Genomic DNA, 23,849 nt, shown 5'->3' with positions numbered 1-23,849 from the left:
AATGTTTTTGAATGCATCCCGCTTACCTGCTGACCGGACCACCTGGCTTTTTCTTTTAATAACGTGTTGTGTTGCTAAAACAAGATTTATTCTGCAATTAAAAGTAAAAGTTACAATTAATAAAATATAATGCCCGCAGAGGAAAGCCGACTGTCCTTCACTGTGGCTGTTGCTCCGCCATCTTCTCCAGTGGTTGATTTTCCGTTGCATAATCCCCTTGTAGGCGATATTCAACAACGTAATATCCCTGTAATTGCTGCTCTAGCTTATCTCCTATGGGGTAGATGATAACAAGATTCCAATCACAAGGCATCGATCTCATACATCAATAATAATTTAATTAATTTCGTTCTCTAGTGCTGCACCTCCATTCTTGAACAGTTCTGCTACTATTCTGTCGGTGTCGGGTGCCTTATTATTCTTCAGCCAACGGATGACTGGATGTCATCAATGCTGGGTGGCAGTAGCATGATATTATCTGCTAGTGGAGCCTCTAGCTATTCATTGAACTGATCGTGTAATAATTCATCAAAATACTGAGCTTATCGCGTGAGGCTAGTCCTCTGACTGACCAGATCTCCATCCTTGTAGTGGCTCCATCAGAGGACGTCCATGAGGCTTTGAGGATATCCCGACGCGCAAATTTTGTAATTCGAGCAACCAGATTGTTTACTACTGCAAACTAGACCAATTTACTACCATTGTCGTTGCTGTGCTCATGTAGACTGTGACAGATTTCAGCCGGGGTCCTGCGGTGAAATCCGTTCCGAGATATGACGTGACGGAATAGCAGTTGAGTAGGAGAGCCGGTGGAACCTTCGAGAGGTTTCGGATCCTACCCCATTGCAGAGCACCCTCCTTTACTTCAGTATCTTCAGAGAATTCCCCTTAATTCGTATCTGACCAACAAGAACCCCTATAGTTCGAACATGTAACGTGTGCGGTTTAAATGACTCTAAGGGTCCCCTCACAACATGAATTAACCTGAAAACCCTGCATCAAGAACCCCTCGCAGAGCAGCAGGCAGAGCGAGAAGGCACAACAAGCAGCGGAATGTACGAAAGAGAGCGACACAGTTTGTCGGTTCTGCCGGTGTAGCTGCGGGGTAAAAACTGCCCCTTGGGTTATTCTATTTACCATGGCGCTTCCCAACGTGGAGGGGTTGATTTTCGTCTCGTGCGCATCATTGCGGCGTGCCTCGTCGTGGCGTCAGGCGCATTTCTGCGGTGCACCGGGATTTGCTCCCGGGATCTCAATAACAAACGGGCAATCGTAAGGGCCAAAAAACGCCCCAAAACAACTCACTCTCAGCCCATTCCACGGGGGTGTGCAGCCGTGCAACGATACGTAATTAAGTTTTGTGAAAAAGCGCGCGCGTGTCTGTAGTTCTGCATCATCATATCTACCCGCAGAGTTGTCCACGGAAAGCGAAACAATTGTGCTGTGTTGTGGTGCGCGTCTCTCCGGTGGTTTGGTGATAGCGTAGAAGCAGCAGGGTGGCCAGAAGCTGGTCATACGGTTAATTATTCACGGCTAATGCAGTCCCTTTTCGTGCGGTGTGCCGCTATTGCAATTGCTCTAAAATACTGCAATACGCGTTCAATTGTGCTGTGTGGCAAGGCATGTGATATTGTGTGGCTTAAAGGGAGAAAAATAGTGCAGTATTCCGCCGTGAGCAGCTGATTTTTTACACGCCAAATAATAGTAGCAGTACGCAAAAGCGATAGCGAATATGCCCGTGGTTGTTGAGGGTAATTTTCGGCAGCAGCCAGCAGCAGCAGCATCCCTGCAGGCATCGCCCTCCACCCCATCCAGGACGATGTCGCCGGACGGTTCGGAGGCTTCCGCGTTCGCTCTGATAGAAGCAGCCGGATCCCAGGCCAATCTTCCCGCTGTCGGAGATAGTACGTTCATCAACGGATCCGGTACGACGAACGGTGCTGGTCTACTGCATCCCTGGAATGGGACAATCCCCGACATCTCGAGGTCACCTTCGGTTGGTGATACTTTCGTATCGGCTGCAGCCTCTTCCGATATGCCGTATCCTTCATCTTTCTCGGACTGTACGGACGATTCCGAGTCGGGGCCGGATGAGGAGGTTGCGGATGTGGCCGATAGGGCCTCCTTTCCGTACATCACGACCGCAACCATCACACTACTGAGCGGTAGCAATAATTCGATCGATCCGGTAGACGTGACGGGTTCGGGTGGACATTTGCCACCGCCCAATCGGTTGGAATCGAACGGTCCTGTAGTACCGGTGGAAACCACCCCGGAAACGCACCTAAAGCAGGGAGCGCTTTCTCCAGGTCAAGGCCCATCATCATCATCATCATCGTCAGCAACGACGTCCATTTCCGTAACGATCGCTTCAGTTGGTGAGTAGTAGTACGGTTAGAATTTGCAAAATACAGTGGAGCGCCGATTATCCGGGCGTTCTTGGGAAAGGATAATTCCAAAGGATTCGACATATTTTTTACACAAAGACAGGATTTAATGAGGTAAAAAGAGCTTAAATTATAGGAAAAAACAACTAAAGCTACTTTTGTAACAATAAAACACACGGGAAAGGCCTGCCCATCATGCATTATGTACTAATATTTATCATAAACATGAAGGTGTGCCTATAATCCGTGTTACCCGATTATCCGGCAAACCGTCGATTCGTCGATGAGCACGGATAATCGACGCTTCACTGTACAAGCATGAGTACACGATTTTGATAAGCCACAAACGAGAACGATCCACTGATTAAGATCTCATTGAGCTTGGTGCGAATTCTAGCGAACACTGATTAATGGGGTTTTTTTTCTTCTTATAAATCCGTCGAAAGTTGATACTGAGCTGACCTAATGATGGACAGTTGGTTCCGGCTACTGATAAGCACTAACCTGCCTACCTGGCCTTACTTGGCTTCTCAATAAAAACGAACACGCACACCCCATTCGCGCCATTTTTGCTAAACGTGTGGCTAGGTGTGAATGGTTCTTTCGCACATCCAATAAACGGTACGATAACTCGACGACGACACATGATCCGGCTTATTTGCGTATAATTTTGACACAACCCAAATGCCCCAACCCAAATGTTTGTTTCGTTCGTCGGTGTTGGGAATGACGACGCTACTGATATGCTCACGATCGCTTTGTTTGCGCACATGTTTTGACGATCGATAATTTCCATTTCGCTGTTCGACCATGTTGAAGTTGGTGCTCCTAAAGGCACGCTTCTTTATGTTTTATTGTCGGCAACCTTCCAACCATATTAGTACCCGTGATGAAGCCGCTTTATCACGTCCGATTGGATGCAGCAGAAAAGGGACGTAAACGACGCGTATATCTTTGCCGCGTTGTTTCGAAAAGTTTGTCAACATTATCAGCCCCAAATGTCCCCATGTGAAATGTGTGCGCAATTCGGGAACGAGCAAAACCGAGAGACACACATTGACGATTGACCTCGAACGGTAGGAACAGGTTTGGGACAACCCAACGTCGGGACGGGTTTTCGAATTTCGGAAGTATTTAGCATGCGCCCAACGGGTTAGGTTGACGGGCCCCGCAGAGATAATAATTAGAATGCCAGACAGGTTTTTTTCCGTTATTGTTGTTGCTTGTGTGGCGGCATGGATGGAAAACGATGATGAGTGATCGTTACACGGGTGGACCTTAGCGAATGGTCGACGTTGGCTTGTAATTGTCCGAAATCGTTGCCTTCTCCATCATGTTTTGGACCTGCTGATAGACGTTCGAGACACGTTCGAGCTTAGGGGAATCAGGAAGATCAAGGCAATGAGAGGTGAAGATCAAGCCGAGTTCCTTTAACGAGTTGGTACGAACAAGGTGAAAGAGTATGACTTTTGATATTTGCGCATTAAAGTTGCTTCGAAGTCGAATTCCTAAAGTGGCGTAGAATAAAGGAACTTCCATCGTTGGAATGACTCCATGGTAGGCAATAAAAAGCGCACAATGGCGTGTATTAACATCTTGCTCAACTATTTCTACGAGTGCGAGAACCTCAAAACACTAGAACAAGAATCTGCTCTGAACAAGAGCAATTGTGCGCGGTATTGACCACAGTATCACCTTGTACACGGTGGCATTGCAAATACACCTCCACAACTCCTCTGGTCCTTCAGCCCAGGCATACTTTTATTTTTTGCTTCCACGAATAACCACACGAGATGTGATTTAAAAAAAATAATAAATCGGAAAGCTGTTGCGGGGTTTAAAAAAAGTGTAACCTTGTGAGCCCCCAGCCCCAGATGCAATCAATACAATGCACGGAAGTGCGCTTAAAAGCGCACGAGAAGAAGCGTGATCCGTGCCTTATGCGGATGACCTCATTTTTGCAGTTGCAGTGTAAAATACCCCTTGAAAAGGTGTTATTATGGAATATTTTACATTAAAACAAATGGGGACAAAGTTAGGTTTAGTAAACTTTTTGAGATTAAAATCATACTTTCACTTTCTATTACCCTCTGTCTGGGTGGGAAATACATTAAAGTGATGAGTACCATTGCCACTACAAGCTTTACGTGATGCATCGGCAAAGGTTTAACGAATGGAACTTCCAAAATTGATAACGAAGCAGCGCAGCAATGCGAATTCAGCGATATTGGCAAAGCGGACAAGACGGTGTATTTTGCCTGTTTCGCTTCACATTATGCTGATGCTGAACGAATGCTTCCACGTGGCAGAAGGAGAGGGACCTCCTGTCCATTTGATAACCCTGCGCATGCGATATGGAGGTGGGCAAACAAACAGACTATGCGAGAAACATAGCGCGTGTGAGATTGGGAGTGTTGGAGTGTTCCTAGAATTGTGCGTATATTATGCGTAATCGACTGGAAATTGGATAATGTAGATCGTATTGTTTTGTTTGCTTCTTTCCCGTGCAAACAGCGTGAGAAGACAGCTGATCGTTAAGCACAGCCTATTGCCTTTGGGACTTCAGTTAGGACTTTAGAACAAAAATGTGTCAGCTCAATTATGTTTTTACCTTTTTTGGAGAGAATGAATAATGACCGACTCGATCGGTCGTCCATAACGCTCACCACATTCCATGGAAACCTCGGCTATTACTACGGGAACCTCGTCGAAGTGGACCATGATGATCGAATGTCTTTTGTTCCTGGATGGAGTATGCTGTACGATCAAACCATAGATCGAAGATCTTTCACAGTTTCTTGCAATAGCTTCAAGTGGTTAAAGCTGGCCTTTCAACTACGTAGGAAGAATTTTTTAGAAGGGTTCTAAATTGGCAACTCTGTTCTGTGTTCTGTTAATTCCTTCGTCAGGCATTTACGGGCATTACGCAATATTTTTGTATTACCCTGCATTGTGACGTTGTTTATGGACGATCACTGAGAACAACCCAACACAGAGCCAGCCATTTTTGTTGTGCCTTCCAAACCACAAGTTATCGACAACAACGAAAACACGATCTCGTTAGAAACTAGTCTTTAATACAACACAAAAAGATCTGTTAACTCAAAAACACTCCCAAACCGGACCAATGGACACAGTTGGCTGCACTATGCTAGCTGCAGGTGTTTCTATTTGACCACAATTCATAACTATCTTTGCGTTGGTCCTTAATCCGTTCCCATTCTGGAATTTTCCCACAGGTGAAGACTCGACCGAACGGGAGCTAAACGAATCCCACGTCAGCGTGCAGATTGTCCCGGAGAAAAAAGGACTCTTTCTGAAGCATTCCGAATATGAGGTTCGAAAGCGGCTTTTATCCATCCAACGCTGACGCGCTTATCATGTTGGTAACGTTGTTATTGCATTCGTTGTAGATCAAGCTGAAGGGCATGGAAAAAACGGTACGGCGGCGCTACAAAGATTTCGTCACCCTTCATCGCTACCTGGCGGAGAAGTATCCATATCGGTAAGCAGACACGCGGTCCGGGGATGTTGGTATGACCTTGCGATCGTGCGGTGTACGTGTGCCACCGATCGATCACGTACGTAGGGCGCACGGGTTACAGCCTGGTGTAGGAGGAGGCATTGTAGGTAGGAAGACATCGATCGGAGGTTGCTAGTCGGACGTGTTCGAACGGAAACTCGTGCAAAGCATTGCACCGTGGTATGCAGAAGCTTGAGATGAACTGGATGGTGTAATTTGTTTTCGCTTGGAAATTACCTAAGTATTGCTAATGGGTTAAAGGGCCCTCATTACATGCTAATTATACCGGATGATTGTTACGGTTAGAGAAACAACAGCGTTCCTTCACAAAGGGGTCTTCTGACCTTGGTTTTAATTGTTAGAATCAGCTAAGTTGAGTTAAGTTGAGATCCATATGTACGCTGGGACTTCGTTTTTTTTGTTGGCCTTAAAAAGAAGGCTGGCAAAGTAGAATTATGTGTATCACGTAACCGGAATGTTGGTGATCGCGTCCAGACAAAAGCTGATTAGCATTAAAGTAAGGTCCACCAATACATGCTTTCCGTGCTTTACAGGCTTCTTCCAGCGCTGCCACCGAAGCAGCTGATGCTGGACTCGCTGCTCGAAGAGCGACGCCGGGGACTGCAGACGTGGCTTATCATCGTGTCGCTGCATCCCGTGCTGGGCAACTCACCGATCGTTTGCACCTTTCTGCGCGATACCACCACCGACCACCAGTACCGGTTGCGCGTGGCGTACGAGAAGCAAATGGACGAGCTGGTTCGACTGCGTCCCGACGCAACCCTGCCCGATGCGAACGTGGACGCGCTAGTCGAAGCGCGAACCCGCCTACGGCGCGTCCAGCACAGCATGGGACGATTGCAACAACTGTACGATCGGCGATTATGTCACTCCCAGCGCCAACCGGCGGAATGTGCCGAAATTGATCGCATTTTGCAATGCCGCGACCTGCGGGATGTGTTCCGCGAGGACGGTACGTTTGAGGATATGTGCACGGGTGAGCGATTCGTTGCCAAACAGTATGAACGGTACGTACAGGTTCAGCAGCGCGCCGTTACGGAGCGGTTGGACGTTTTGCTGCAGGTGCTGCATGCCCACAGGTAAGCCGTTTTGCATAACAGAATGTCCTGAAAGTGTGAAAGAACGTCACACTTACGCAACATGTTTTGTCTTGTAGCGAACTGTGCGAGCGGATCGAGAAAAGCATCATGGCAGATCAGCATCGAGCTTTGGCCAAATCTGCCGCAGGCAGTACCGGAAGCAATCGTACAAAGACAAAAGCTCCTAGCAATAGTCAAAGCGCTACGCCAGCCGTAAGTAGACGTGAAAGAAGTATATTGTTATTAACGTTTAGCTGTAAGTTTGTTAAGTGCACAAAATACTTACGGTTCCCCGTTTTACAGCAGTACGATGCGCCCGATTCAAACCATCTCGCCCGTCGTTCGGCGTTCGCATACAGCTGTGCCCAAGCTGAAACGGCACTGGCGGAACGCTATCTGCAATCTTTGCCTTCGATACTGCTTTCGTACGCGCACGAGGAGCAACAGCACCATCAGAAGGTAAAGCTTGCGCTCCGTAGCGCCGATCATCCGCGATCGGTACGATCCGCTCACAGCCATACTAACCGTTGGAAATGTTTCGTAAATCTTTCTTTCACTCCAGATGTCGAAGATATGGCATCGTTTAGTGGTTAGCGAGTCTAGCAGGCTCGACTAAAATGCTCCCCACAAAAACCTGCTGCACAAGCAATCGCAAACAACGTTGTGAGAATTAAGTACAGGAACTAACGATCACGCTCGAAAACAGTGAAGATTTGTATGTTGAGGTAGATTACTTGCATGGGGTGGGAAATGTTAGCTGGATACTTCTCTAATTTGTGTTTAGTTTGCGTTTGAATGTGTTTTGTACTCTGTAAAGGGGATAGATTTAGTGGGATTTGAATGGATTCTGTTTCTGTTCTGTGTTGTAAGCGTAAATACCAAGTGTAAAGAACGAATTTCAATATAAACATTAAAAAAAAGTATTGGTACTGATGTAGATGTTTGCAAACATTTACCAAATAATTAGGTACTTTTCACATAGACTGTTGATAACATTTAAATTACAAATAAACCAGCAAATAAAAGAAACTCAAAATTCTTCATGACTTTTATTCTCAAGTGCAACATGGACGGATCCGAATGGATATGCTTTGAGCGGTCTTCGATACCAGGACGTGCGCGGTTCTCTTTAACGCACGTGACATGCTTAGTTTAGTAAATAAAGGACCCCTCTTCATAAATTTGTGAAAACAATGCCTAGCCATATCACAGCGCTGAAGTTATGATAATCAATCGATTAAAGCTTCTATTAAGTCGGTGCATAGCCGTGTACTACTTGTCTGAAAAGAGTGAAATTTAGAACAAGTTTTCGGTAAAAATAGTGATTTAAATACACGATAATAGTATTACGAAGATTAATGCACGCCAAACCATTTAAAATACAATCGACACCAAATGGTAATATATTGTTTATTACATTAAACACATTAAATTACTTACCTTCGTTTGCTGGACATGATTGTTTCGTCATAAGGATGCACATATTCACGTGTTCATTCTGTTTCTGTTTCTAGCGGCTTATTTTTATTTACTTTTATTTAGTTCTAGTACCGATTATTTCCTGACCCTGTAAAGAGTTCCATTTTGTTGCTAAATGTACGTGCGCCTAAGCTGCTGTTATTATTTGTTCCTTTGATTTTTATTCGCTAACCTACGACAGATCAGGCTGTGGGGACATCTAGCAAGAGAATATTGTTGGACAGCAAATGAAGGGGGACAGCCTACGATAATATTATATAGCTTCTCAGCGCTGTGCCCTTGATTTGTTCTTTTTTTTCCTCTTTCTAAGATTTGTTATATTCCTTATGCTTTAATATGTTTTATGCAAAGCTAACGTCATTTGTCTTTTAGGTATTTCCATCTTTACAGAAATATTCTTTGCAAGATATTTAGCACTAGATGCTCTAGCAAACTAAAATTATAGAAACAAAACAATTGCAGTTTCCAGTGCTGTAAATGTAGAAAATTTGATTTAAAAAAACATGCAAAACAAAACGTTAAACAAGTGAAATAATTTGTTCATTCTTATTTACAACATCGTACACTCTTTAAACAGTCTGACGTGTTACACCTGATAAATCTCACTTAGCACGAATGGCAAACCCGCACTGGTTTTCGAAATGGTTAGTTAACAGTCGGAATTCGTATCGAAACCTTGGAGAGGTGTTCTACCCTTTTACAGTATCGAACGGGGGCAACGATTACGATCAACGGCATCGTTTAAAGTATAAGATGCAATATTCAAAAATTGCATCGGCGCATCTGTCCTCAATTCAAATGCACAACGTGCCAAAGAGATAGACATCCTTCCGAGTGAGTGCGTCTATTTTTTCTCCACTGGATTTGGATTCGGTTTCCCCACAAACTTTGCGTCTAGCTGACCCGGTACCTAAAACAAAAAAATACAATTTGGAAAAACCCCATTCCCGTACCCGGTTAGTGGAGTGTCGTGAGCGGTTTTGTCAGCTTGGGTGGATTTGGTGCCGAAATGCAACGTTTGTCGTACGTGTCGTAATGTTAAGTTAAGGGTGTATGGTGTAGCAATAAAAAAAAAATATCCTAAAAGCGTAAATGAAAGAAAACGAGAGCAACCAAGGTATTTTATTCGAACCCTACCCTATTCAGAAACAATTCAAGAAATCAGCACCCTTCACTAAACAGAATTTACAAGTAAGAATTATTAACAAAACCTCTTTCCCGAATAGACATTAGACGACAAATTTTTCAAACAATTAGATAACGTTTCATCAACGAGGCCAAAAGTTCCTAAATTAAGCAGCGCGTTGAATAAATGACGCTAAAATCACTATATAACGTAAAACCTAACTTCCTGGACATAGCATCCTGAGAATGATAGTGTGCTAATCCACAAAAGGAAACATTTGAACCATCGGAGAGAGCAAAAGATAAGGCAGGCACGCAGATTAAGATGAACAACATAACAATACCATAAACAAATATAAAACTAAACTTATTACACATCGACCAGTATTGCCCAGAGCCCAGCCTAGAGCACAGGGATCAGTAGCCCCAATATAGCCCCCCCCTTAGAACGAGGTTTACGAGTTGTTGGGAAAGAAGCGACACTCTCCGTTTGAGCCGTTCAGAATGATCTGCTTTCCGTTCGGAGGGCTACCACCCACGGTGCTGTCGAAGGAATCGTCCAGATCCAGCTCACTCTGGAAGAGAAAGGTTTGGGGATGGTAATGGTTTTCGGGAGGGAATGTGGAAGGAAATGCATGATTGGAACAGGGTGCCATAGGTTCAACGTGTTGACGCCCATCGTTTGTTGATGGTGGAGGATAATAATCATAAGTGGGAAAAGAACAGAAGGTAGGAATTTAAATTTTGAATCGTTTTGACACTCGACATTGAAACAATCATCTACAGCAATTAGTACAAACCGAATCAGATTCAAATCGTCAGCAATAGCTAGAAGGTTAGTTGAGGAGAGTTTGGAGCAGAGCGTTCAAAACACGAGTGTTACTTGTGAGTGATGCATTTCGGGACAGGAAAAACGACAGAGGATAAACAACCAAAGGCTGTCAAAGCTGATATTTCGCTACCTGCAAACGAGACACACGTTTGCCAAAAATCCAGAGCAGTAGCACCCGCTGTTACTAACCTGAATGAATGTCTATCAATCGATAACGGTTCGAAATGAATCATCCATTGTGACCAAGGTTAAACTATCCTACTTCACTTACACTACAAATCGGATTAGCACGATCATTAAAAGCACCTCAAACCATAACCATGAGTTAATGCAACCCGCAAAAAATAAACTCATCTAAAGACGACACAGCAAACGAAGGATGGTGAGTAGTAGCATTTAGTTAAGAGCAATAGTTGAGGGCACTGCAACAAGACTACAGAACAGAAGCAAACACTCACCTCCGGTTTGGCGCGATGCGTATCGACGGCATGAATCGGCAGCATAATGTGTTCCACCTTGCAACCGTACGCGACCGGTGTCAGCTTAATAATGGTGTGTAGAGGCACTTTCAAGTACGGTAGCTCATCTAGAACGGGAATCGTTTCGTTAAGTATACATTTCTTCCCATATTCCGTGTTATTACATACCGGCAGATTTATCCAAAAAGTATGCCAACACGCACCGCAACACGGCCTGGTGGGACACTACGAGTACATTCCCTTGTCGTTCGAGTTCCATCATGACCGGCTCTAGTCGCACCACCAAATCTTCGTAGCTTTCGCCGCGTGGATAACGGTAGGCGAACTTGTTCTGATCTCGCGCCTTAAACTCTTCGGGGAACCGTTGCTGAATATCCTCGTATGTCATTTCCTCACAAATGCCCTGATAAACATTGAAACGGAATGAACAAACTGTCTCTCATTTGGACCAGCAAACTGTGCCACTTACTGCATCGATCTCATTCAGTGCCTTCCAGCGTTCCTGAGGTGCGTTCACATCGGCAACGGTTTGAATGGTCCTTTTCAGCCACGACGTCCATACCCGCAGTCCCTCGATCTGCTGCTCGTCAATGTATTTGGCAAGCGCCTGTGCATAGCGACGGCCACGTTCGCTCAAGTTTGAATCACCACCGATCAGACCCTGTAGATTGTGTTCACTTTCGCCGTGCTGGAAAGACAAATGCACATTTGTCACGGTACGTTCCCGAGACATCGTCCATCGAGGCTCACTTACTCTGGTGAGATAGATCGTTCTCGGGGTAATGTGTATGTTCATCAGGTAGTACACGATGCGCGACTGTATGTGACCCTCGTGCTTGTGGACCACCACCTTTTCGCCCGTGTTGTAGATCTTCATGTACGACAGATCCTTCTCCAGTTCCTCGCTCAGTGGTTCGTACCGTTCCTGGTAGTGTTCGATGCGCAGCCGAAAATCGGACAGAGCTTCGTCCATGTTCATATTGCGATAGTCGGGACTACTTACTTTCACTTCCTGCGGGTGGATGAGTTTAACCACGGGACAACCGAAAATAAAACAACAAAAAACATTGTGTTAGTTACTGTTCGGGGTTTTTTTTTGTTAGAATCGGTAAATGATTACATAGTTATCAAATGAACACAAAAGGTATAATAGCATATTCAATTATGATTTTTTTTCAATATGTTTTACTTTTTCAAAATACATTAGCCAAAAATTTAAGACTTCATAAACCAGATGGAATTAGTAAAGGTCAATTGTTAATTTTCAAAATGATCTGTCTATGATTGACATGTAGTAGCGCATCTAGAAAATTATTATTTCCATCAAGGCATGCCTTGAAAAAATGTATTTGGACATAATTGAAACTTAATCTTTCCGAAATTATTTTTGTGAAAATTCACTATTGTACACATCTAAATTATGAATCAAAACACTTGGCAAACTTTGGAACAAGGATATCGGATGGTAAAATCCATCATAACGGTCGCTTTAGTAGCATCGAACTGTAACAGTATACCCAGCAACCAGCTGGAAAGTGCCCGTTCGTATCTCGAAACTGTTTGTACTGAAGCTGAAGCGAAAGATGAAAAGCTACCAAACGTTGAAAGGATGCTATTGCTTTTGAATTCGCATATAGAACTACAAAACAAAATGGCAAATCAGGTCGAACACATACAACACACAAAATCTACACCAATAGCAAACGGTTAGAGACGATATGCTGAGAACAGGGTGGGTACGGGTACGGATACGGATGTACGGTAAGAGGGTGGCTGCTGTGTTAATCATCGATAAACACACCGCACAACAATAGTCACCTCATTCGGAACCAGTGGTGGATGATGTTCCAACCCACTGAGCTTAACCTGGCATGATGAATGGGAAAACCGGAAGTCAAACTACGCGTTATCGGTTCGTATAGAAAACAAGGTTACTTGGTTCGTTTGCTTTTCAACAAAACCTAGCATAGATTGTCTAGCACTAAATGATTTTTGTTTTGTTTCGTTTTGCAGAAATAGGTCTAATGAGAAATGGTCCGAAAAGAAAGAAGTCTTCTACAACTGCTGCTCGACTCGACTGCTTACCATTATGTTTTGCTCGATAATGCTGGGATCGTCACAGATTGATTCGACGAAAAACAGCTTATATCCCATCTTTTTCACAACAATTTCGCGTATCATCTGACGGCGGTCTCGGGTGGAATTTGTAGCATCAAACACCTAAAAGAACAAAGAGTAAGACAACATTAGCAATGTGTCAACCGATGGGAAAATAAACGAGCAAGTGGTAAATGTAGTTGGTCTTAGAAAGTATTCGGTTGTAAATTAATTGTTGTGATCGATCCACTTATAAACGTTTCGTAAAACAAACATGCATAATCTCTCAAGCCTCGATGGTTCTGTTGGATGTTAAACAGTGGTATATAAACAATCCCACAATCTACCTAAGGGTGGCTCACATGTTCTTATTGCAGTTTGCTGTATAAAACTTGTTGCTGGCTCTCTCATACACTCTCCGAAAGTGTACGTCGCATCTACATCATTCCCGATGCATCCCAACTGCAATAAGTGCCCTCTTATCGATTTCACCGCTTCTGTAAACAAGAGCTTCCTACACGCGTCCAAACTGTGTCCCTTTTCCAGACGTTGTATTATTTGCTCAAAAAAGCACGCTTGCAAGAGATTAGCGTGATCGTTTTACAATCAACACGACCACTAAGCCGCGTAAACCGATGATATTTCAGAGATTACCGTAAGCTTCGGACATGATTGATCGATAATTTGTTTCTTTTGCCTGCCGACTGTTCGACATCCCTTCTTATCATACTTCTGTATCGAGCGCTCTCGCTATACTGCATTCAAGACTTACCGCAACTTCTCCGCCATTTTCCAACCAGTTGCAAACATCCTCCAGCGCCAGCTCAGCACAATGCTGCCGGATGGCCATCGCTTCCTCATTATCCGGACGGAAAAACTCATGGCTACGGTAGGCATCGGTCGCATGGCGTCGATATTCACCGAGATTAAACACCTTCGTGTTGATGCCGATCCAGTTCAGGTAGCGGGATAATTTTTTCGCGATATACGTCTTGCCACGGGCTGGCAATCCGACCATCGCAATCACATGCGGACTGTTCACATAGTTGGCACGCTCACCTGGGAAAACATTAGAAAACAAAGTGAATGCATTAGATCAAACTGAAGCTCAGAGGCATGCAAACATGTCCCTATGAAAGGTGTCGCACCATTGCCAAATGTTTCCTTGTTTAAAAATTTCCAGCCGAGCGAAACCATGTTGTCGCTGGATTGCTTTTCTCCCGATGCCATGCTAACTAAGGGGCACAAATATTACTGTACGAGCAAGTACTAACGAGAAATAGGTCTACACTTGGGGTTTACTAGTCAGTGCACTTTCAAACCTCGTTCGTCCGACCAGGAACACAATTACAATATCAAGGCTAGATTCCGATTCCACTTGTGACGGGCCTTGCGGTGAAAGGGACATAAAGCCCGGAGCTAACGACCACTCTTCTCGGAGGTCCCCACTGCAATCTTTGACCGACAACGAACGCTACGCGGAATCAGATGCACTATAACGAGCCGAGAGCGAAGGCAAGTAAATCGACCTAGAAATTAGATAACGATGCAATCTGCTCCGATGTTTCCCAAGCACAAAACACACTGTAACGCGTCCACTGCTTAATGTTTTTATTTATGGAGCTTTACCACAACAAAACTGTTATGATACTTTTCCGCATTTTCCTAGCAACTACACTGATCGTTCACTTTGACTAACCGGCACCCCTCTATTTTTTTGGCCACGAAATATGTCTTGCTAGAGTGGAAAGAAACGGAAAAAGTTGCACAATGTTTGGTTGTTTTTTGCCGAATGCTGCTGTTGTGTTGTTGTCGTTGTTGTTCTGCGCGCCGGGAGATGTCATATCTGAAGGCTGTGAATTTACACGCCCTAGTTCAAGAGTTTGGTACAGGTAGGATTCGATTTTGGCGATTGTCGAGATAGAAACATTTTAATCTTTTCTTAGTGCCTTTGAAAAAAGTTGGAAAGATGAACAAAAAGGGGTGAAGCATTAAATCAAAGAAACATTAACTACTGTAGTTTGATTTCGTTCGTTGTTATGCTCAGTTTTCTTTTTGCATCTCTTAAATGACGTTAGCGCCATCTATTGTTCACATGCACGCATTGGTCCTGAAACCATCCTTCCATGAAAAGGATTTTTTTTCCCTAGTATTTTACTTATGCTGTTATGCTATTGATTGGCACTGCAACTTCGAAGGTCTGTCTTTTATTGCTTTCCTTTACTTTAATTTACCCATAGTTGGATTGTTTGGGAAACTATCTGGATGAGATGTTGCGCTAGTCCCGTCGTGTGAAGATCGTCCCTAAACCCGATCGTAACCGTAAACTAAACCCCTTGTTTCACTAGTGCCATAGTTCACAGAGCTATCTTTATCGAATGAAAACAATTGCAAGCAAATTGCATAAAGCATAATCAAAACCATTTTATCTCTTTCCAATGAGCAAGATCGGTGACAAAGCACTAACATTAATTCAATTGCATTGAAGCCAGAATTACTTTCAAATTACCATTAGATGCATACACATCAAACTCCCTCGTTATCTCTATTTCTAAAGGAGAAGAGTGGCAACCAACCAAGAGCGTACGTTTTTTTTTCTTCCCATTGCTCGGTGGTCGTAGGAAATCGCAACAAAATACTACTTTCCACCAGTGTGAACACGTGCCCAACTCGGTCGGTTGGCGCGCTTGTTTGGCATCAATTTGCAATTCTGATCCGCGGACACTACCACCCACTTCATTCACTCCGTTCCGTTGCGTTTCACGATCTGACAATACGATGTGCAGTTGATCACGCTTGTATCGCTACGTTTTGGTGCAATCGCCAGTGATGAAGATGAACAGATTGACAACTATTCAGAAATTCTACACGTTATAAGATTATATTACTCAAAAATATGCTTTGGAAAGGTTGATGGAAACAAAAAAAAAACAACTATTCCCATTATACCATTTTCAATGTGCGGAAGTGATGACAAATTTGGGGAAAGAAAATGAAAGAAGACAAAACATGATCAGCGCACGCGGGAACAACGCCTGCGAATGCATGCTTGTCTTCGGGCGCTAATGAGTGACAGACCGAGGCGACGGTTAGAAAATGCGCACGCGAAACCGCGACGCCACTTTGGATGACGCTAAAAACCGGATCCGTTCTCCGTTGGCAATTCGTCATTCGTTGTACGGGCGGCTAAGGGTCGGTTAAGTTGCTCACATCCTACCGTACACCAGGGCTCAATAAAGTTGTCATGTTTCCTTTTGTTGCGCTTATTTTTAAGCGTTTTTTTTTCGGGGCAGTGATGTTTCTCCACCCATCCGTATGGATGTTGGAATGAAGACACGCTCCGGTCAAGTGGACAAACGCACAACACGAACGAGCGTGATGGGTACACGGTCACGTGATCGAACCATGATTATATCAGAACAAATAAGAACCGGTTCGTAAAATTATCGTTACGTTAGATATAGACGAAAACAACAAGATCTTTTCGAGATAGTCACTGTAATTACAAACCAGGAAGTTGACATCTTTTATTTCTTCTCTTGAATTAATCATTCGATGGTAATAATTTTGGTTGCAGAATAGTTAGTCTCACAATTATTTGTTTAACACTAGAATTAACCAGCGTCCTAAGCATTTTTTATAGACAACATATTAATATTTTTGGAGGTCTTATCGATAAGTAAAAATAACTTTTAAAAATCATGGAGTTCAGTTCATAAGTTTAAATAAAAACACTTGTCGTTATATATATTTCTATCCGGAAGTCTCTCTGAAAATGAGCACTACGAATTCTAGCAACTAACATGACAATATGGTCCATGCTTGATGTCTTACTTGGGCAGAAATTATGCGGCCTATCTGCTAACCGGTTACGTGTCTTGTCAAAGCTAAACGAGCACAAGATCAACACCGATTTCAAGAACATAATTCTGAAAATCTTGGACAAACTCCTAACTGTCGCTCATGCGTGCCGCTGAATATCGATCCCAAAAAGAAGCGTATATTTATTGCAATTGCCTTCGTAATGGTAAATCGATAATTGCTAGCACAAATAGGAACGCCATGCAACAACAAGAATCGAACAGGTGGATAAGACACGCAATGTTTTCGCACCGAAACGTGGTCCAAACACGTGCCCTAAACCATATTAAGTCCCATTGCTGCGTCCTTTCCTTTTGCTTAATCCACACACGTACCACTCAGCCGCCCCGATCCGGATTTAATTTGAGCGTTTGAGTGAATCTCCCGATCGTCACTGCGTTGTTGAAGCACGGTTTCGCAAATATGCACGACCAAACATTACCTATTGGTCACGACATCTTGACCACGAAAATTTGAAATAACTGTCAATTTGAATGGTAATTAACGCGAGCCTGTAAATAGTGCTGATAATAACCCAATAAACGGGATCGTGTTGCAGGAAAGCGGGAATTGCAGTGTAATAAGTTTATTTAGGCCATCAGCGATCAGGCGATCAGGCGATGTTTGAAAAATGCTCTGTTAATACCCATTAATATTTTTGATTTACGAACTAAATTCCTGCACAACGGAGAAAATCAACCAAATTTAAATTACGACGACATTATTTATTGTGCTTTGCATCAAAATCAATCGCAGCAACACGCCATCGGAACACCCGGCCAAACGATACCGAACGGGGAAGGTTGTTTATCATTATGCCAAGAAACTATAACGGGTGCAGGAACGAAAGGGCAGGGCAGGGGAACCAAACAAACATCTCATATTTCGTTGCAACAGCGAGAGAGAGATTACATGAGCACTAGAGATGTAAATAAAATTGCAACGCAATGCAAACTGCAACACGGCGAGAGGCAGTGGCGTGAGTCATGCCTCCGGATAAACGTGCTAAACGTTCCAACAAACCAAGGTTGGAGATGGAGCAGGGGCACACATTTGTGGTTAGAACGATGATTCTAAAAAAAGCGTAAAATAAAGGAATTATTTTACGGCAAATCCCTGCGAACCGACTTGCAGTATAATGTCATTCGCAATGTCACGGTTCAGCACGGTTCTGCGGTAGGAAGCAGAAAAAAAAAGGGAAATCCGAAAGCGATAGCGCAACAGATAGTGCATTATGGCTATATTTACCTTGGCCACTTCAGCATCGTTCGGTCGGCAACAACTTCCAAAAACCAAAAACCCGGGCAAGCTATCGTAAATCACTTTCGCTTGATAATAATACAGTCCTCCGGCCGGTGACGGTGCTGGAAGAAGCTACTACACATTCTATGCACCCGAACCGTAGCCACTGATAAGCGCCATCCAAACAAACCGCCATCAGGCGAGAAGATTTCGCCGCGACGTAATCGATTACGGTGGTGTCATACCCCTGCCACACGTCACTGGGACGCGACCTTGTGTGGTCAACGGAAGATCGAACTCCCGTCCTTTCTTTAGGGCGGGCATGGGCAAGTGGATTCGTTGTTGTGTGCTAAATTTCGAACTGATTATGAAGGATTTGCGTCATCTTGAGCCTCGCGTTTCCAGTGTGTAAAGTCTTATCAACGGGCAGAAGACTAGGCACGCTAGTTGCAGCGTGTTAAACATCGTTCTATTCGGAACCGTTACGAACAAGAACATATCCACCTTTAGTGCTAAAAGGATGTACAAATTGTAAACTGGTTGTTTGTACAAAACATTCTGCCTACCTCGAACACATTAAAAACAATCTGCAAAACAATCCTCCAAAACAAGGGTCAACAAACACAGCGGAAGGTTCAAAGGACAAGGAACCCATTATCACAACCTAATAGTACCACCCCGGAAGATTAGCGCGCGGTAACACTCCGTCACACTGCTGCGTGATGCGTACGGCCCGCGCAATAATGATGGGCGCGTGTGTGTGGTGGCAACTTCGCGCCCATCAACGGGTTCAACGGCTACGGATCTAGCTAACAATAATACACCGTCGTGAACGATAAGCTGATAAGACATGAACAAAAAAAAAAAACATTCCACCACTAGGCCTTCCTTAAACTTGCATCATCCGTGCAGATCCACTTCCGACGCAGAGTTTAAGGCGAGTTACAGCTGAACGCGTTAAGGGCGGTACGGAGGTGCATTAGTTCGCAACAAAAACGGAAATAATTAATGCGCACTTATATGCTTCTGTTGCCCAAGCTTCTATTGCTTTATCATTATTATTATTACTGGTATGACTTACACCAAACATACATACACACATGTAGTAGAAAACAATCGAAGGTATCTTATCGATAACGGGGTACACCGGACACAGTGTAATCACAATGTTTCACGAAGAAAATCAGTTTGTCGGCACATGTCTGTAGAACCAAAACAACTTTTTAAGGGAAGACAGACACTGATGTTTCTGAGAAGCTTTAAAAACGCATCCTTTTTGGGGTTTTCATATAATAATTTCAAATATTACAGGACCGGTCCATTCTCGACTACGGGTAAATAAAGTCAAAGAAAGCCAGAAATGTCAAGTTTCCAGATCTCTATGAAATTTTGGTGCCAATAAAGAAGAAATAACTCAGGATTAAGACACGTAAGTCGACGCCTACTATTACTAAACAACCCCCCAAACAAACGCTTTCTCATTGATTTCAACGCCCCACCGTTGATCGTTCCAATTCATCAATCAATCGATATGTATACTAAGCAATTTAAATGGCAGCCTGAGTAATTGAATTGAGTGCACAGGTAGGTGTTTTGTGGGTGCACCAAATACACGGCAACCAATCATATACACATCAATCAACAGTACACGTCCATTTGCGGATACTGTCACGTTCTAAGGGTTAAGTTGTGTGCATCACGAAACGCGAAATAGACGAGTTGTTGAAACAAATTTCTTATCGTGCGGTTCCGTTTGTTTTGGGGTGCAAAACGATAATAAAAAGGACTTAATCGAGATTAAGTGTTTCTCGAGACTATCGGAAGAAGCATCCCACGTAGTGCTTCTGACTCTGTTTATCCAGTTGGCAAATCTATTGAATTTCCTCTGCTGCTTTTCCTAACACGATACGCTTTTCCATTTGCGGCGAGCAACATTTCTACAGCTTCATTTAGCTGTGACTATTTCAGTACTTGCTCATGCACCGCACAATGGTGGAAAGTTTTTCCTCGCTCGCTCTCTTATGCCACCCCTTCAACGTCCAACAGGAATCAAATCGAAGTTATATAAACTAAAACAAACGACCCACCACGAGGACGTCCCGCGTGTTTATTTGAGAAGATGTCTCGCAAGTGAAGAGAGGCACCAAAAAAACACGATCTAGCTTCGTTGCTTTTATTCACCACACCCAATGGGAAGGAAAATGCACGGGAAAGCCAAGGACATTGTAGTACATTGTGCAAACCAATCGGTTGCCTTGCCTTGATGGAGAGCTTGTGTTTATATCCACGGGGTGCATCTTCGCGCACACACACCCAACTACACGCGAGTTCGTACCGTGTGGCTTGGCGAAGAAATGAGAGCGCGCAACTGGTGCCATTTTCCTTCCCGTCCCCCTCTCAGCTCAAGTTCAAGGGCGACAGGGCCCCAACGGTGGCGTACGTTAAAGGGATAACGACGCCAGCAGGCAGCTCATTATCCAAACCTCGCTTTGCCCCAGTGGGACATTCCCCTCAAGGCAACGAAGCCGGAACGAAGGTTCTCCATTGTGTTGCACTTTATACCTTTTCTTTTCCATGTCATTTACGAACGCTTTTATGCATCGCTCCAGTGCAGGCGCAGCAGCATATTGGAAGCCATCAATTGCTGCTCATGCGAACGAACCGACGGGAAATGCTCTCATTCTCACGGCAAATTACGTAGCTTGCAACACTGGAAATGGTTCTTTTGCTTTGCACGATTTGGGGCAATGGGAGTTCCTGTATGAAGAACACACTAGCACACAACGTCCGTATGGTCATGGTCTAGCATAATGTTACCCAAAAAAAACCATATGGCGGGGCTCATCAAAATTGAGCTTGATCCCGCATAACCTTCCTTAATTAGCGCGCAAGATCCGGCGATGGCATTCAACAGCCGTTTCCTTCATTTTGGTCCAAAACGAGAATTCAAGTTTTTGAAATGATAAAGTTGGAGCTATTACTGGAACCTTTGCAAGTTGAGCTGCAACACGTGGAGGTAGGGTAAGCGACTCAATAATGGTTGCTTATTATGGCACTGCCATCATAGCAGTAGAGGATTCTATATTCCATCTAAAACGATTCAAAAATTTATCAAAAATTTTGGACATTTTAAATAAATAAATAATTAATTAAATGTTTTCTGTTTTCTAGGGCAGTAGGCGAAATTGGTGATGTTTGAATATAAATAAAAAATATGTTCGTGTCACAAGACTTCAGACTAACCGAACAACATATAACATCAACCAATATTACCTAGGATCACATTATAAACCGGAAAAATCTCTATGTTGATGATTGTTATTGGCTGTATAATTAGTGAGGTTTGGAGTTACTTTTGTTACTCTAATCGGATTTTCCTTTCCGTAGAATCAAAGTCATCTTAGACAAGATCCAGAGCAAATGTCAAGAATTCCAGACCAATCGCAACACACTCTTCACAACCAATTGGACGGGATATGTACATGTTCCTAACTTTCCCCAATAAGCTCGATACCACCCGGGGTAATTCCTTTTAATTAGTTTACAATGCTTCTCGTGCCATAAGCTTGCAACAAACGCTTAACAAAGCCGTGAACCTAAATTCTACTTAATTGAGAGATTTAATTCCACCCGCAAAGTTCAACGATCGCCTCCACCGAAAAAGAACACCTTGACCCCTGACCTAAACACGGTGGACAATGGCCTTCAGCACAGGTCGTTTGATTTTACGCTCCCATTCCCCAAATGCTACGAGCATAAAATGCAAGATGATTCCCTGTGTTTTTTTATTTCTCTCCTTGGTCTAGACCTGTCCCCTGTTTGGCATGTACGATTCGTTTACAATTAAAAATACCGCAGCTGTTTCTCTCAGCTGATCCGCCGCCCGTGTGCCCTTTTTTTTTTGTTGTTGTGATGGAGAGTAGGGAATTAACCATCCCTTTTTTACGCCCCCGCAAGCAGGTGTGGACGTTATTCCGCGAGAGCGAAGCACTACGGAAAAGCACTCGTCTGAGGAAAAGGGAAAAAAGGAACAAAAAGAGGGAATGGGAAAAGCGAGAAGGGAGTGAAGAAGGATTGAAAGACCGGGAAACATTCCTTTTGAAGCCGACCAACAAGTGTCACGTTTCGTGTAGATCTGTTAAAGGGAAACCAGCATGTCTGTGCATCAGCGATGGTTGCCATCGGGAAGCAAAGGGATTGCTGTGATTTGTAAGGTATTCTTACTGTATGAGCGATGACCAAAAGCACACAATTTTGCATCAAAGTACACGAAGGGTAGTGAATGATCGGTGTCCAAAAATTAAAAAGTGGCTTAAAACGTGCCATTTTCCTCAAAATTCATAACGTCGCGTGTGACATACGAACACAGCTAGCAGCACAGTGGAATGCATTATCCTCACCAAAAGAAAAACAGGGAAACTTAAATGTGTATGTAGTACAAGCAGGAAAAGCGCCAACATTGCGATGACGACCATCGAAAAAAAAAGTCAGCCAAGCGACAAAAGCGAGGAAAAAATGGATTCTATTTTTAATGTGTACGAAATTTTCACAACCGTGCGTCTCCACCGCCGGCCAGACACAGCAATAGAGCTTCACATTCAAAGTGTTTCCCACCCATTTTCTAACCCCTGGGTAGGGTGTACTAATATGTACTCTGTGTGTATGTGTGAATTTCTGTCTCCTTAAGGGGCGTCAATGGTTGCTGTTTTCTGCTCCAACGTTCGCTCTAGAAAGGGTCGAGTGTTTTCTCACCCTTCCGACCGGATGTTGTCCACCTTCCTTTTCTTCACCGTACACACACACACACACACGCGCGAACTCGCAACACTCCTTCTACGTCACTTTCATGGTCACGGTGATGATACACGCACCGTGCGCGTCCGGAAGGGAACGTGGTGAGGGCGCCGGGAAAGATGGCGTGATTATTGTTCTCAGCGGTCACTTTTCCTACTCTCATTCGCTCGCGCGCACCTTACGATCTCACTCTAATTTACGCTCGTTGCCATAGTTTCTTCCACCGAGTGCGTTGTAATGGAAAGGGCGGAAGGGTGGGGAACAATAAAATCATCCCCCTTCTCCCACCACAATTCACAACCGATTCCATTATGCTTCTGCCGGCGGAAATTTGCACCAAAAAAGAAAACAGGAACACTTGTTTTTTTTTTTTTGCATTCGTGACCGATTCACCACCTGGCCACGTTTTGATCCACGGATATAAATCGCCTTTGTAACACCTGTCATTATTGCAGTTGGTTGTTGGGAAAACTTACCACGTATCGGAAATGGTTTCGTCTGGATGGTTTCCGTCGTCGGGGGCAGCATCTTGCGCGTCCCCTCGGACATCACGCTCGGGCACAGCTGAATTTCACTTAACGCCTCACCGTACTGCTTGCCACCGCTCTGGCTCGATGTGCGCACTCGCAGCGAACGGGACGCGATGGCGGCGGCCACAACGGAAGCGGTCGGGGCAGTCGTCGGTAAAGGCGTTGCTGCCGGCGGATTGCCACCGGTAGCAGCAGTAGCAGCAGCACCAGCAACAGGAGCACTCACAATTACGTCCATCTTCGACGAGCTTCGCGGCTAAACAAAAACCCCCAATTGCACGGAACGCATCGCACCCCGTGTGCTGGGAAATCGCGCGCTCACACACAGCTGAGAGCGGCTAAGGGTGCAGGAGAGCGAGATAAGGCGCGCTCGCTCAAGCAACAAAGAGACGCGCGCGAA

The 23,849-nt window shown here is 44.2% G+C and overlaps 2 protein-coding genes across 6 annotated transcripts; one reads left to right on the top strand and one right to left on the bottom strand.

The window, feature by feature from the left end:
* The first annotated feature begins 1,238 nt into the window (after window positions 1-1,238).
* Window positions 1,239-7,721, top strand: LOC128310272 (sorting nexin-8-like). Of its 2 annotated transcripts, XM_053046874.1 has the most exons (7): window positions 1,239-2,378; window positions 5,627-5,724; window positions 5,801-5,892; window positions 6,465-7,010; window positions 7,088-7,223; window positions 7,314-7,469; window positions 7,573-7,721. In XM_053046874.1, the coding sequence occupies exons 1-7, from the start codon at window positions 1,733-1,735 to the stop codon at window positions 7,624-7,626; spliced, it is 1,728 nt and encodes a 575-aa protein (XP_052902834.1). In that variant the 5' UTR covers window positions 1,239-1,732; the 3' UTR covers window positions 7,627-7,721. The 2 variants fall into 2 exon arrangements, with proteins under 2 accessions (XP_052902834.1, XP_052902833.1); XM_053046873.1 differs by having other exon boundaries at window positions 7,317-7,721.
* A 356-nt stretch (window positions 7,722-8,077) lies between these two features.
* LOC128303588 (6-phosphofructo-2-kinase/fructose-2,6-bisphosphatase-like) lies at window positions 8,078-23,687 on the bottom strand. Of its 4 annotated transcripts, none has more exons than XM_053040610.1 (8): window positions 14,171-14,785; window positions 13,795-14,081; window positions 13,011-13,145; window positions 11,680-11,937; window positions 11,395-11,613; window positions 11,094-11,328; window positions 10,905-11,032; window positions 8,078-8,290 (listed from the first exon to the last, which is right to left on the bottom strand). In XM_053040610.1, the coding sequence occupies exons 1-8, from the start codon at window positions 14,250-14,252 to the stop codon at window positions 8,240-8,242; spliced, it is 1,395 nt and encodes a 464-aa protein (XP_052896570.1). In that variant the 5' UTR covers window positions 14,253-14,785; the 3' UTR covers window positions 8,078-8,239. The 4 variants fall into 4 exon arrangements, with proteins under 4 accessions (XP_052896570.1, XP_052896563.1, XP_052896547.1 ...); XM_053040603.1 differs by lacking the exon at window positions 8,078-8,290 and adding an exon at window positions 8,529-9,399; XM_053040587.1 differs by lacking the exons at window positions 8,078-8,290; window positions 14,171-14,785 and adding exons at window positions 9,583-10,189; window positions 23,396-23,687.
* Between the last annotated feature and the right edge of the window lie 162 nt (window positions 23,688-23,849).

Source organism: Anopheles moucheti, chromosome 2 (assembly GCF_943734755.1).
Source record: "Anopheles moucheti chromosome 2, idAnoMoucSN_F20_07, whole genome shotgun sequence".
Classification (NCBI taxonomy): Eukaryota; Metazoa; Arthropoda; class Insecta; order Diptera; family Culicidae; genus Anopheles; species Anopheles moucheti.
This window is presented reverse-complemented; position numbering and strand designations above follow the sequence as displayed.

Excerpts from the sequence above, each read along its gene's own strand:
- LOC128303588 (XM_053040587.1), bottom strand. The coding sequence starts at position 23,687 with ATGGACGTAATTGTGAGTGCTCCTGTTGCTGGTGCTGCTGCTACTGCT. Across the intron at positions 14,082-23,395 it reads GAAACCATTTCCGATACGTG|GTGAGCGTGCCAACTATGTG; the intron begins GTAAGTTTTCCC and ends ATGTTTTCCCAG. Across the intron at positions 11,033-11,093 it reads CTTTTTGGATAAATCTGCCG|ATGAGCTACCGTACTTGAAA; the intron begins GTATGTAATAAC and ends TTCCCGTTCTAG.
- LOC128310272 (XM_053046873.1), top strand. The coding sequence starts at position 1,733 with ATGCCCGTGGTTGTTGAGGGTAATTTTCGGCAGCAGCCAGCAGCAGCA. Across the intron at positions 2,379-5,626 it reads CGTAACGATCGCTTCAGTTG|GTGAAGACTCGACCGAACGG; the intron begins GTGAGTAGTAGT and ends ATTTTCCCACAG. Across the intron at positions 5,725-5,800 it reads TGAAGCATTCCGAATATGAG|ATCAAGCTGAAGGGCATGGA; the intron begins GTTCGAAAGCGG and ends CATTCGTTGTAG.